Source organism: Mustela nivalis (assembly GCF_964662115.1).
Source record: "Mustela nivalis genome assembly, chromosome: 16".
NCBI classification, from domain to species: domain Eukaryota; kingdom Metazoa; phylum Chordata; class Mammalia; order Carnivora; family Mustelidae; genus Mustela; species Mustela nivalis.
Window position 1 is genome coordinate 7,168,640 of NC_139035.1, and position 14,822 is coordinate 7,183,461.

The 14,822-nt window shown below is 53.2% G+C and overlaps 1 protein-coding gene across 1 annotated transcript; it reads right to left on the bottom strand.

Annotated features, from left to right (window-relative positions):
- Nucleotides 1–1,465: 1,465 nt before the first annotated feature.
- MAP1LC3C (microtubule associated protein 1 light chain 3 gamma) lies at nucleotides 1,466–7,918 on the bottom strand. The gene is made up of 4 exons (XM_082702831.1): nucleotides 7,658–7,918; nucleotides 7,500–7,555; nucleotides 7,239–7,345; nucleotides 1,466–4,547 (listed from the first exon to the last, which is right to left on the bottom strand). The coding sequence occupies exons 1-4, from the start codon at nucleotides 7,713–7,715 to the stop codon at nucleotides 4,259–4,261; spliced, it is 510 nt and encodes a 169-aa protein (XP_082558957.1). The 5' UTR covers nucleotides 7,716–7,918; the 3' UTR covers nucleotides 1,466–4,258.
- Between the last annotated feature and the right edge of the window lie 6,904 nt (nucleotides 7,919–14,822).

Here is a 14,822-nt window from a genome sequence, read left to right on the forward strand (position 1 = left end):
ACCCGTGTGTGTACAGGTCTAGAGCAGGCTTGAGCTGTGGTTTTGAGCAGGGAGCAATTTCACCCCCCAGAGGACATCTGGCAATGCCTGGAGACTTTTCGGTGTCACCACAGGGGTGAGGAGACGATGCTACTGGCATCCGTAAAGAGAGGCTGGGGTGCAGCTAGTGCCCTAGGATACCACAGCAGCCTCCGCCACGGAGAATTACTTACCCAAATTCAGTTGTGCCCAGGCTGGGAAGTCCTGCCCTGAATCTGGAATCTAGTCTTGTGGAAGCAGCTGAGGTCCCCTAACTTGGAAGAGTTTTGCTGGGAAATCGGTGTGAACTGGCTTCTTTTGTTCCTGGAGGGAAACAATTCACACCTAGAAATCTCCCATCCATGTTTCAGAAGCAAATGAAAGAAGGGTGAGTGAGCCCAGAGGAGACTTGGCGAGTATGAGCTGTGATTAGGAGTGCCTGTGGACCTATGGGTCTCCATTCAGTCAGGGACTGAGCCCAGCAGCCTGGGAAATGCTGCCCTTCCCAGCTCAGGTAGGACCAAACAACAACAATGAAAAGAAACTTCTTTCTTACATGATTTATCTCAGGGGGTCTCTCTCTCTCTCTCTCTTTTAAGATTTTATTTATTTATTTGACAGAGAGCACAAGGCAGGGGGGAGGTACAGCAGAGGGAGAGCCAGGCTCCCCAAGGAGCAGGGAGCGCGATGCGGAACTCGATCCCAGAACCCTGGGATCATGACCTGAGCCAAAGGCAGATGCTTAACTGACTGAGCCACCCAGGCATCCCGCCTGGGATCTCTTGATGAGAAAATTATTATCATAAACCTGGACTAGGGGGTCAGCAAACTTTTCCTGTAAAGGGTCCAATAGTAAACATTTTAGGCTTTGCAGGTTATATGGTCTTCGTCACAAATTCTCAACTCTGCCATTATTGCCCAGAAGCAGCCAGAGACTATGGCAGAGAAATGGTGAGGCCGCATTCATTCCAGAAGTCCTTTATTTACGCAGATAGGCCCCTGTCTGATGCTGGAGGTGGCAGTCTGATGGTCTCTGGTCTAGGCGCTCAAGGCAGTGGGATCAGCTTTAGCTCAAGGCAGTGGGATCAGCTTTAGCTCCTACGGTAGCTGAGCCAGAAGCGAGCGCATTCTTACCTGCCCTCCTTTGGTTTTATGGGAGTGGGGAGAGGTGGCCAATGACTTTAAACAGGCAGCAAAACCCTAACGGTTTCCTCCCTGACCTGATCACCGCGGAAACAGCCAATGGCACAGTCCCGTAATTCTGGTATCTCCCTCCGAAGCTGACAATGCAGGTTCTCGAATTCATCACCAAACATGAATTAGCCAGATGTGCTCAGCATTACTGGGAGCCACAGGGAATCCGGAAGAGGAAAGTCACAGTCCACTATTCTTAAGCATTTGTTGTTGTTGTTATGGTCATGAGACACAAACCCATAATCAGAGCAAATTCAAAGTCCATAGGTAGATAATTTATTAAAACCGCATGTGACACTTGGTTGGGCATTTGGGAAGAATGGAACCTGCATACATTCTTCTGTTACAAAGTAAATTCCAGCTGGCTCCAGTACTTCAACTTAAACAAAGTGAAATCATTGCTGCTGGAAGTAAACTCGGGATAGGTATACATTGTTTCTAATCGTGGAGCAAGAAGAAAGTTTCTGTTGAGAAAGCAACCTCAGAACCCTCAAGGAGAAGATAGCCTAAGGATAAAACGCAGCTATGTGAGAAAGTGTGCCATAAACAAGATCAAAAAGAACTGGGTGATTATTTTAATACTCATGGCGTACAAAGAGTGAATTATTCAACTTTGTGAACTGGTAAAAATCAATAGGAAATGATGAATACCATAACAGAAAAGTCATAATTTATCAAAGGAGCCATTGCCAGTTAATCTTATGCATCTGAGTAGATGTGAAGAAAATAAAGAAAAAAAAAAAATCCCGCCCCAAATCAATTGAGATTCATTACCTAGGGATAGGTCAGCCGCAGTCTTGGTTCCCTGGATCACGTGCCCCTCACTGCTCCTTCCGAATATGGCCGTCCGGGAACCCACACTAAGAGAAGCTTCTGCATGATCCCGGCGCCCAGCTGCTCAACTCACTCCTAATCTTGGGTCTCCCAGCTGAGTCCCCAGATGTCAGGGGGCAGAGACAAGCTGTGGCCACCGTGCACTTTCGGAAATCCTTATCCACAGGTGCCACAAGCATAAAAATAGCTGGGCTGGTTCGATGCCGCCTGTGAGTTCTTGGCTGGTAGGTGAGACAGCAGCAGGACACCGAGCACTGCCCACCACAAACCAGGCAGCCAGAGGCTGTTGCAGGAGGGAAGCCATACTGGGAACGGAATTGGACATGGAACAGACCCCAGCAGCTCCCCCGGGTACCACCCAGCATGATGATGATCTTAGATGCTGGATTCAAGGGCAGGCACGGAAACGGGTAAGGCTGAGAGCAGGAGCACCAGCCCCGGGCACCAGCGGTTAGGTGGCTGTCCAGGGCCAACCACCTCTCGTCAAGGTCAGAGTCAGTCCGGGGACATGGATTCATTCTGGAAGAGTATTTATTGCTCGAGACGAAGCCAGAGGATCTGTCTGGACGGGGATTCTGGGAGGCATGTTTCACTTGGCAGAGGGCAAAGAGGACTCAATGAATGGGTGTTAGAGGAAGTGAGCAGAGCCGTCGAGGGGGCAAGCCAGGCAGGGAGAGGACAGCCAAGGGCAGGAGAGAGGGCAGGCTGGCCGCCTGGGAGTCAGGAAAAGCAGCCTGGAGCAGGACAGCAGATCCCGAGAGTGAGCGGGGGACACAGGCCAGCTCCATGCTCCTGGGGGACGTAAGTGGGGAGATCACACCTGCCCTGAGCCTCTCTCTCCAGTTGGAACACGTCTCCTTTCCCGCTTAGCACCCTTAGAATGAATTCCAAATACCGTAGCAAAGCTGACCTTGTAGACCTGGCCCCTGGCTAAGTGCTCTCCCCCTCCCCCACTGCCACTGCCCCAGAATCCCCTCTGAATGTAAAGCTCACATGTTTGGACCTGCTCGGCCACTTTCCCTCCCTGGCATGATCCCAGAAGCTCTGTCTGGCCATCCTACAGCCAGGATTAAATCTGCAAATCACCTTCTGTTTTGTCCTACTTTTCTTGATTGTCCTTACAAGCATCCAAATTCATCTTGAATATTGCCTTTCCTCCCTCCCTTTAGTCGAAGGGACTCCTGAGGGCTGGGACCTTACCTGTGTTGGTCAATGTTGAATTTCCACGACCTGGAACAGCACTTACCATTTAGGAAGTGCTCCAGAAAAGGTATGTTGAGTATACATGAGCAAAATTCCTTTCCCGACGAACTCCTATCCATGCTTCAAAACCCAGCTCGAGTTGAACACCCTGCAAAGCCTCCCCCTGACAAATACGCTGGAGCTCGCTGCTGAACCAAACATTCACCAACATTCGTTGGCCAAGCTCTGCTGCGCTCCCCACGGGCTGAGCTGGTGAACGTGGGCTCTGCAGCTTGGCAGCCAGCTGGAACTCGCCAAGTAACCCCCTCAGATCCGGGCTAGTGCAGAGAGTGAGGAGTGCGGGCAGCTTCCAAAGCCAGACTCCCCGGGCTCCCATCCCAGCACACCCTGCTGTGTGTGAATTTGGAAACAATTTTGACCTTTCTGGGCCTCCATTCGTCATTGTCTACCGAGGATCACAATAATCAGCCACAGAGGGTTGCGATGAGGCCCTGAGACACAAGGTGCCTGGCACGCAGCAAACAAGCACAGGGGTTCCGTGACTTTATACTGAACGGGGGCATCTTAGACACGAACACACAAAATACAATCTAAGAGGAAATAAGCAAGTCAAGTGAACACAGTAGAAACACAGCGATCATCTCTGTAAGGACACAGAGGAGGCCCCTGCCCCCGGATGAGCCCGTTCACACCGGCTCCATGTGGGGGCTCCACAGGGACCCGACCACTGCCCGATGGTCCCTGTGACCGAGCCCACGTGGGACTCCTCCCCACACGGGGCTGAACTCAAGCTCCCCAAGGGCCTGCCAGCTTCCACCACCGAAGTCACTTAAAATCCATCCCCAGCTCATCGCAGAAAACCGTCACACAAGCTCACCGTTTCTTACTCGGAAGAGACTCAGTAGGTACAGAATCCCAGGAGCCCCCCGCTGTCTCAGAGCGCACAAGAGCAAGGAGCCCCACAAAGATACAGGGACGGCCGGACCTCCTGTCGTGGGGGCGCTGCCGATCACAGATGTGCAGCACGGCTCCCTGGATGGCCCGACACACACACGGGAGGCGGTCCATCCCTCCACGGGTTCAAGGACTGCTTCCCGACATGTCCTGGAGAGGACGGCAGGGTCCGCCCTGACCCCGAGCAGCCGAACACCTCCTGGGAAGCGTAGGTCACGTACACAAAGCCGTCCTCGTCCTTGAAGTCCCTGTAGACTTCTGCCATGGTCACACTCATGCTGACCAGGCTCTTGTTGTTCACCAGCAAATAAAAGGCTTCAGTGGCCCCGAGGACCAGGCGGCTCCTGGATGGGGAGGAAGGAGAGGGCAGGACGGGAAAACTTTCAAGGGGCAGGGAATGGGCCCCTGACCCAAGGCCAGACTTAACCTCTGTTTGTCCGCCGCAAACACATCTACCCAAGGAGCCCAGCTCCCCGCGCGAGTGCACCGTCCTCAAACTTGACAGTTCCCCACGAGGGCTTTTGAAAGTGCAGATTCCTGCACTCCACATACAGAGGTACTTTTAAAATTTTATTTGTTTGTTTGTTTGAGAGTGTGTGAACAAGCAGGGGGAGGGGCAGAGGGAGAAGCAGACTCTCTGCTGGGCACAGAGTCCGATGTGGGGCTCGATCCCTGAGATCATGACCTGAGCCCAAGTCACGTGCTTATCTTAACGCACCGAGCCCCCCAGACGCCCCTGCAGACCCAGGGATTCTGATTCAGCTTGCGGGATCATGACCCTCGGGGAAGACTCAATTGCTCCTTACTCCTTCCCTGCAGATTTAAAAGACCATTAAGTCTTCCAGTTGGGCCGAAAAGGCGAGGCCGTCCTATCACTAACTAGGAGACATATCAACACAAAAATGCTAAGCGAATAAGCCGGTCCTTGCTCTGAAACTCAAGCTCTGTACATCCCCGGACATACAAAGGCGATTAGAGTATCTCCCAGCATCTCACTGTTCAACAGCCTTGGGATGACATTTGGGAAGGTCGCTGCTCCTTCTCCGCCCACCACCTCTCCTCCCCTCTCAAGGAGAGGGAGAAGCGGCAAAGTTCAGTTGGACGTGCTGTAAATGTCAAGTTGGGGCCTGGCTCATCCTGCGGTGGAGGACAGCATGACCATGGGGACACCCAGGTAAGGGTTCTGTCTCCCCGCGGCACCTTCCGTTTGCTTGGAGACGCAGGCACAGCCTGCGCTCTCTGGTGTCAGAGCTTTGGACTTTCTGAGCTCGGGCTGGGTGGCTGGGGGACACAGGTGGCTGGAAACTGACTAATTTTACAACCAGATACTCCCTCCCAACATAGCCCCGTGTTCAGCTTTGACAACTGCATGGCTGTTCGGGGTTAAAGCAGTGGCTGTACAGTGGAAGCAGGTGGATCTGGGACAAGTGCATGACCTTCCGGAGTGTGCATGACCTTCCGGAGTGTGCATGACCTTCCCGAGTGTGCATGACCTTCCCGAGTGTGCATGACCTTCCCGAGTCCGCACGCCCACCTCCTGTCTGTTGCCTTTTCTTCCTCCCTCCCTTCTTTCCTTCCTTCTTTTTTTTCTTTAAGATGTATTTATTTGTTTATTTATTTGAGAGAGAGAGAGAGCATGAGCAGGAGGAGTAGAGGGAGAGGGAGAGAACCCCAAGCAGACCCCCATCAAGCGTGGAGCCAGTGCAGGGCTCGATCTCACAACCCTGAGATCCCAAACTGAGTGGAAACCAAGAGCTGGACACGTAACCACCCAGAAGGCCCGCCGTGCTCTCCTTCGGGGTGGGTCTTGGCCTCCTCCCCTGGAGAAGGGGGTTGAGGGCAGGGATTTCTGTCTGTTCTGTTCACTGTTACAAAGACAGAGTCTACGGGTGCCTGGGTGGCTCAGTGGGTTAAGCCTCTGCCTTCGGTTCAGGTCATGATCTCAGGGTCCTGGGATCGAGTCCCACATCAGGCTCTCTGCTCAGCAGGGAGCCTGCTTCCTCCTCTCTCTGCCTGCCTCTGTGTCTACTTGTGATCTCTGTTGGTCAAATAAATAAATAAAATCTTTAAAACAAACAAACAACAACAACAAAAAACCAACAAAGACAGAGTCTAGAAAGAACAGAGAACTAACTAGTGCTCACAAACGTCCTGGAGCACCCGGTGTTGGGATGGGGCGGGGGTCAGGGCTGGTGGGAAGGAGAGGGTGACCCCTGGGTGGAAAGGAGGAAAGACTGGCTCTCGGAGCTGAACGGGTTGTTTCTGAGGGAGCTGGGGGAGGGGATGTAATCCTAACGTTCCCTCAGCCGCCCTGTTCACACCCGGCCACGGTCCCCTTCCCTGAGGAGGGGGGATCAGGATGCTCTTACACAACTCATCAGGACCAACGCACACTCGTGCTGAATTTTGAAGACACGAGCAGCCATGCGGTGTGCGAGGGCCGGCCTCTCCGGACTTTCCAACCCATCAAGAATCACCCCCCAGGGGTTGCATTCACATTAGCCCCAAATCCTTTTTATTGAAGCCGTGTGTCGGGTGACACTACTTAACCCTGTTAAGCTTTAAAAATGGCTCCATTTTCTTGGCTGTGTCTTAGCCCCAGGGAGGAGCACGTGTGGGGACGCCTTCCCTGTCCCCCTCCCAGAGTCTGAGCAGTTCCGGGAATATCTGCCTTTGGAAGAGGTGCCCACTCCCCCACTTTAAAGGCACTGTGTCTCTCCTGGGAAAATGCAGACTGGGTTTTAAGCAGCGTGTGGAAAAAGGGATCTTCTGCACCAGTTCCGGAGCCAAGACGACCTCCGAAACTTCTTAGAAAATTCGGCAGCTTTTACTCTCTCCACACTTGGTGTCTGTGGGGTTCTCGCACCTGTATAAGCCACAGCACCTTTCCCGGGCACTGCAGAATCTAAAAGGCGAGTCACCTTTTGGAAACTTTTTCTCTCTCTTCAAAACGCCCCCAGCCTCAGAACCAAACCAACTAACAAAGCAAATGGAAAAAGCCCAGCACACTCCCCGACGTTCACTTTGGCACCTACCGGACGACGCTGAGGAACTGGGTCATGGTCAGCTCCTGCGGGACCAGGAACTTGGTCTTGTCCAGCGGAGGCAGGAACTTCTCCCCGGGGTAGCGCTCCACTATCACCTGTCAGAGGGTCAATCCCAAGAATGTGACGCCGAGCTCTCACCATCTTAGAAGCTCAGAACAGGGAGAGACAGTGGGGTCCCCTCACCTGCTTTTTTTTTTCCCCCCAAGGGACAGGGTGTTCTCCTTTACAAAGAGCCCAGTGGAGTCTTACCGGGATCTTGTTTGGGAACTTTGCCCGGATTCCAGCAACTTCCTCTTGTCTGGTTGCTATGAATATTTCAAAGACAAAAGAATAAATAAACAGCAAGAGAAGTCTGTATCCTCTTCCCTCTCTCTGGCGACCCAGACAGCTTCCCTTAAGAGTTTTACCTAAACTCTTCCTCTGCTTGAAGGGTCTGAGGCTTTGGGTTTTCTGTGGAGTCTGCATTTTGTGCAACAGCTGTGCCTGTGTCTGACTTAAAAAAAATCCCCACAGCCGGGACCTAACTCATTCCTCCAGCTGCTTCCAAACCGCCCGCAGGAGCCTAAAGGAGGCCCTTATGTAGGGCTGTGTGACATCAGGGCTCCACAACCCGCCCTCCCCTCCCCTTCTCCGGGCAGGCGGAGGTCAGTCCCGAGGATGGAGACCGGGTGGAGACCTGCGTTTGCTGCTCAGACAAAGTCACTTTGCTCACGATCAGCTCAAGATATTTCTTTGCTGGAGACACGAGGGGTCACAGTAGAATCAGTGGCTGCGTCATCCAACAGCTACAACCGGGCGAAGCACTCTGGAGAAGCCAAACAGCGGTTGGCTAGGCGCCATCTCATGCTTCAGGAGGGACCCATCTTGCCGGTGGGCCGGGACTGGGCTACATGACCCCCAGCAGTCCTGGCCATTTTTCACGGAGAGAAACATACTCAGAAAGGTACAGGCATTTGTCCAAAGTCACACAGCCAGCAAGAGAAGCGGCTGGGATTAAAGCTCTCATTTGGTACAAAGTAGGGCACACTCCGTGTAGACTGGAGTTTTATCTTCTCTGCCATGGAGGGGGAAAGGAAGCCCAGCGACCCCGCCCCCCCAACAAGATCTCCCTTCAAGAGATGAGAAACGGAGGCCCATAGAGGCTAACCCGTTTGCCTGGGATCCAGCGGTTTATAAGAGGCAAGACACAGATTTCCCAGGTCCCAGCGTCCAGGGTTTGCTTCCAGAAACTTGTGCACATCCAGGCCGACCTCAGCACTCCGAGTGAGCAGATGGTTTCTGCTTCCCACACCGACTTCCCGGCAGAGTACCGCGGCAGTGGGGTCCTCCAGTGAGCAGAGAGCGACCGGGAGGAAGGTGACGGTAGGTCCACGTTTGCTTCGAGAATCCCAGCGTGAATCTCAGCACTTCGGTTAATCCTCAGGAAAGGACATCGAGTGATTAAATGGTGGCATCACTGCCAAGTGGCCTCATCCTCTGTCTTTAGAAAGGGCACATGTGCTCATGGGGCTGGGAGACAAGGGGGAGGTGTGGACCGCAGGAGTGCAGCCGGGCAGCTTTCAGAAGCACCATCTTGTTGAAACCTCAGGTGCCTGGGGGCGGGAGGGGCGGGTCCTGCACCCTCAGCCCAGACTCGCCGAGGTGGGGGCTCCCCCAAACCATCCAGTTCCCAGGACCCACAGAGCTGACTCCAGGCCTGGCCCTCCCAACTCTCTCCTCAATTTCTGATCGTAGGTAAATCACTCCACTTTATGAACTATGGTTTTCCTTGTTGCAAAATGATGATTTTTACCTGATTAAAATGGTCTGTTTTACCCAAGGCGGAGTGGCTAAGTGGGAGTTGGATGAACTCATTTATGCGAAGCAGCTGGCAGGGGGCGGGGGTGCTGGGGGGGGGGCTGGCCCCAGATCCCAAGCTCTCCCGCACCCGCCCTCCCCAAAAGCCCCCCAGTCCAGCAACCGCTGTGAGGTCTGAAGCCTGAAGGAAATCGCTCTGGATTGGGGCCAGGGGGAAATAAGTCCCAGCTGCAGTGTTTGGTCCGTCACTATTAGGACCGAGATGTGTCCTCACTCGGGATATAACGGGGCTAAAGGGGGTAAGAGAACAGGGACTTGGGGAAAAAATAAAATAGGGCCACAGTCCTGGAATGTTTTGTCGTTCAGCAAGAGAGCGGGCTAGATCACGTTTTCCTTTGTGCAAAAGCTGCTTTTTTGCGGGGAGCAGGGGACCCGTGGGTGCTGTGGGGCCCCATCGTGCTCCTCGGCCGAGGGACAGGACCATCGTCCGGAAGGTGACCCACGCCAGAGGACACAGCGTCGATGCCGCAAGGCCTGGCGGAAGGAGACGGAAGAGCCGCGGGGTAGAGGCTTGGGTGGCGCCCGGGCCCGACCCGGAGTCCGGCTACTAACGTCGTCCTAAGCAAAGCCCAGCTTTCCTCTTCGTGGACGGGCCCGCGGCGGGGCTGTGGACCCGAGCTGGGGAAGGGCACGCTGATTCGCACCCCCTGGGCTGCCCGTCGCCGCGTCCTCCGACCTGGGGCCTGGGCGGGGGTCCGGGGACCGGAGACAGCGGGTCCCACGAGACTTGGGTGGGGGGCAGGGGGTGGGGGATGGGGCGCGGCTAGCAGTGGGGGGTGAGGCGGACCCGTGTCTCTCCAGCTGTAAACACGCCGGTGTCCCGCCTTCCTGCAACAGCAACCTGCCCCCTTCCTTTGACTCGACCGGACATGCGGAACTCACGGGAAGAACAACTGGGAGCACAGGCTCGGGTCCCAGATCGGGAGCTTCATGTCGTTCCTTCGCGGTAGGAGCGCGCTCGAGCCGCTCTCCTGGGCTCGTGGGACGGCGACAGGCGGGGGCTCGGGCTGTCCGTGTGCACGTGAGACGGCGCAGTGGGGCTCCGCGAGCACGGGTTCTCCACGCCGCCTCCCGGGTTGCCTGCGGCCGGGCCCGCTCCGCTCACACTTCCTGAACCTTCTGCGAGAGCTGCCCGAGCTCGCTCACTCCGCTGCGCTCGGCGCCGGTCTTCTCCCTCCGCTGTGCTCCGGAGTCCGCCCGACACCAGTGCGTGCTCCTGGGGGGTCAGCACCAACACACACAAGCACCTCGCTAGGTCCTTATCACGTGATCTTGGATCCATCAGGGTGTGGAATTGCGCAATTTCTCCTTCTGAAAAGTCTCATCTTTTGGGTTCCAGGATCCCACTTTCTGGCGATTCTTCCCCCTTTTGTCCCGCCACCTCACCCCCCACCAAACCTGCCAGTTCCCCTTAAGGCTGCTAAGGAGATAAGTGGACTGCCCACTTCTCCGTAATAAACCCACGTTTATTTATGTGAATAAAACCGTTCATAGAACATGGCTAGGTTGCTTGATCTGTAGTTTTCTGGGGTCTGCTGGAGCTCACGGAAGCCTCTGGAACGGTAGCGTACTGGCTGTGCACACTGTCTTCAGTGAGCCCCCCAACCCCGGCTAACCGTGCTTCCAACCCCCTTGCTGCCCTAAGCCCTTGCTGTGTACAAACCTTAGAGCCACCAGAGCTCCTGTGTCTTGAACTTGACATTCCTGCCGTCCAACTCCCGTCCTCATCTTGCTTTATGGGTTTTCCTGGGATGGCTTGAATCATTCCTGAGGAGTGCCCTCAGGTGACTCAGTTTCTTTAGTGTGATCACAAGGAGCCTGTTCCCTGCCAAGTGTAGATGTGTAGGCTTACGAGGGACTAGGACAAACCCAGATTGCTTTCCGTCCTGTCCTATGGTGGTCCCGGTCATTCATCTGTCCCGGCTACAAACTTTTATTCTTGGGGAACAGGTGTGGGAAGTGAAGTGCGAACACCTCGGAGAAGTGGCCAGGGCGGGTGGGAGGGCTTGAGTGGAAGGAAGTCTCCATCAGCGCCTCTGTTTCCGAGAGGGAAGGTTCTGGAAGCCTGACTCCTCCATGGACTTTGCCTGCACTTTGTGGCTTCACAGTGGCTGTGCGGGGTGATGGAAGAGCTGTGTGTTGGGGGTGGTGGTGGCTGCTGCTGCTGCAGACCCCCAAGACTTCCCCTCCTAGATAAGACTCGTCACATATCCCCTCCTAGATAAGACACATCTGCGAGGTAGACAGAAGTTCGAACTTCATTTCCTTCTATTTTATTTTCTTCATCAAGTGCCTTTTAAGATGCTGCTTACCCACGAGACTTGCTTATCTGATCAACATGGAAGAAAACACTTTATTTTGAGTCAGACCATCAGTGAAAATAGAAGCTTCTAGTTCCCAGTCCCAAATTAGCCACGGAAGGATGACATCACTTGAGCTCAGAATCTGCTTAGTTAGCCTATGAGATCATTTTAATGCTGGAACGTTGCCATCCTGTCCCCCAGTAGCTATGAAACAACCGAGGGCAAGACCTTGCCTGTCTGTGCAGCCCCAGTACCTAGCACAGAGCCTGGCAGGTAGGTCATGCTCTATAAAACTAAATGCATTTCTCCACATGCAAACCACCAACACGGAGCAGTGCCCAGGCACACAGTGGTGTTTGTTGTGTGAAACTCTGCACGCAGAGACGGCGAGCCCATATCCAGACCAGGTGTTGGTTACGGTCAGATGAATTGCGACTTCTTCCAGCAGTGAAACGAGGCCGGTGGCGTCTCTGGCTACTGGGTGACCAGTTGGCCTCCCTGAGGACTCTTGCAATCAGGGCTCCAGCATCGGTGTCGGGCGGGTGATTGGCGGGGGGCCATCGCGCCGTGGGAGCTGGGCCTGGAGAGCTGGAATTCATGCTGCTGGGCCCGTGCCTCGCCTCCATCCCATGGAACTGCCCGCGTGCATCTTCCTTCACACAGTCACCGTTCTGACCCTGGGGAAAGTGGGTGTTGGTGGCCAACATCAACCGGCTAACTGCCCAAATCGTTCTGTGTCCTTGGCTGTCGAATGCTTCCTCGGGGGAGCTGCCTGCTGGCATTCTCGTGTGTTATCAAGATCTCCACACTTCACATCTATGCCCATAGGTGCCTCCTCGCGTTTCTTTCCTAGATGTCCCTCTCCCCCTTCTTCGTGTTTTCTTCTTACAGCCCCTGAACCATCAGCCAAGACACTTGCCACCACCCAGAGTCTGTAGAATGAGTGGGCATATGCTGCCCAAAGCGCTGCCCAGAAGCAGGACTGCCCCCCATCACCGACTTCGGTGTAAGGTACGTCAGCTCGCACCATATCCTGAGCCTACACTTCTGTGAATTAAGTGTAGCCTTCTCCTTCCTCTGTCGGCTGCCGGGAGGCAGCCCTCCCCGGCAACGGCCATCAGAGTGAATGAAGGAAGGACCAGGATACAGCGGCAGTGAGTTACAAGGGCTCCGCGCTGCCTGCTAATGGAACTTTCTGTGCTCTTGGCTCTGTGGATCTTTTCCTAAAATGTACCCCTTCGGTTTTATTGATTTAATTAAATTAATTAATTTGTTTGTTTGTTTAAAGATTTTATTTATTTATTTGAGGAGGGAGAGGGACAAGCTGACTCCACGCTGAGTGCAGAGCCCGAAGTGGGGCTTGATCCCATGACCCAGAGATCATGATCTGAGCTGAAATCAAGAGGCAGACACTCCACCGACCCAACCACCCAGGCGCCCCTCCCGCTTCAGTTTTATGATGGATTGCTGCTGCTTATAACTTTGTGGGTCAGACAAAATCTCATAGTGGCCAGGTCTGGCCACGTTTCCTCTTAATGTCCATGGTCAGCTAAATTTAAAAGCTGAATCATTCTCTATTGCAGATGACATGGCTATGCTTTGGGACCCTAGCAGTCTAAATGGTGACTCTTTCCTTGGGACTGACTATAAGTGACCCAACACAACATCTTTTTCCATCATAGATACCATGAGGTCTATGGGGTCATATGGCCTGAGTCATGGCGGCTGGGGACAAAAGTTCTTTCTTGCTGTGTCTACAGTCGAAGCTGGCAACATGTTATGTCTTCTCGTATATTGTCATGTGCAGAATATACAACCTTTAGAACCCGAAAAGGCAATCAAGCATTGCCTTTCCGTCTTTGTAGTGGGAGGTGTGCTGTGGAAGAATTTGTTCTTGACTACTAAGAGGATGTCGAAACATGCCCAGGCCACTGACCCCCTAAAAGCTTCAAGGATTAGGCAAGCCCCTGACTCACTGAAAGATTTATGTCCCACCTCTGGAAAGCATGTGCCTCATAAAGGCTCCCAGTGTACTCCCTACTTCTTGTTCCTCTGATTGAATCAACATCATATACTGGACCTCTTACTTGGAATGTCTAGACAATTTTTTTCTCTTCAGACAATAATATGACAGAGGGTAGGAGAATTCAAATAGCCTGGCATTATCTGCTCCAAGTAAATGCAAAATGTTTTTAGTTCTTTTTAGTAGGGATGGAAAAGAATGTATTTGCAAGACCATGGGCATATATCATGCATCTGAAGCTATGTCAAGATTCTCCAGCAAATCTCCTACACCTGGCAGAGCAGCTATGGTGGGTCTTCTGTTTGGTTGAGTTTCCAAGAGCCACCCAAGCATCTTGGTCGTGGCACCATCTTCTATGTTTCTTGCCAGGATATCAAACCCTTGCAATAGGGAAATGCTCCGACGTCAGTAACTTCTACCTTATCTACTTGTATGTTCTATGTCTCCCCACGACGCATACCTCCCATCCACCACATTTAGAATCAAGACCTATACATTCTGTCCTGGCTGCAGGGGTACAATTTGTGAGGTGTTGCCCCTCTCCTACTGGCCATCTTGGCTAACCAGGTTTGGGTCATAACTGAAGGAGCTGGGTGGTGTCATATCCTGAACCTAGTCATTAGCATACTGGCCAGTGTGGCAAATGCTAAACAGGGACACCTGTTCCCTTGTAGGGTGAATGTCTCTGCATGATCTTCGGGTAAGGGGGAGGAACTAGGTTTTACCTGGAAAGAGCAGATCTGATCTTTCAAGAGAACCCAGGGGCTCAAGAGTTTCGAATTAATTGACCCAGATGTACCTATTCCAAGTCTCAGGCTCCAGTCCTTCCTTGCCAGGAGACTGGCCTCAGCATAGCAAACACACCTGCGCTGTGAATTCGTCCTTCTCTGCAGTTCTATTATTCTTTTAATTATGTTGTGGCCCTGATCGTCAGCTCCCTCTGTCCTCCGGCTGAAGGAGAGGAGAGTCTCTTCCTGGGAGGTCGTCCGGATTTCATACTTTGCTTTTAATTGATGATTAATCAACATGAGCCTTTCTTTTACTTTCTGGACAGCATCATAGCCCCCAGCAATAGCTATGCAACTCCATGGTCCTTATAATTACCCTTTGCTTTTTAGTACTCAAATTCCTGATACAGTGTGTCTCCAGCACACCCCTTTGCCTGCCTACTGCCCCAGTGCCTTAGCACCGCCACAGCTGGGGGATTAGAGTCTCAGTCCTGGCCTCTCACTCAGCATGCACCACAGGCTTCCTCTGCCACCTGTTACCTCACTCACGGAGCTGTACCATTTGGTCCTCCTTGGGCTGGGGGTCGAAATTAACATCACAAATTCACAGTCCTCTTATTCCATTGTCTTAGTTAATCCCTCTAAAGACAGGTCAAAAGAC

Coding starts and splice junctions, on each gene's coding strand:
- MAP1LC3C (XM_082702831.1), bottom strand. CDS start 7,715: ATGCAGACTCCACAGAAAACCCAAAGCCTCAGACCCTTCAAGCAGAGG. Junction 7,556..7,657: donor CAAGCAGAGGAAGAGTTTAG/GTAAAACTCTTA, acceptor AAATATTCATAG/CAACCAGACAAGAGGAAGTT. Junction 7,346..7,499: donor AGTTCCCAAACAAGATCCCG/GTAAGACTCCAC, acceptor ACCCTCTGACAG/GTGATAGTGGAGCGCTACCC.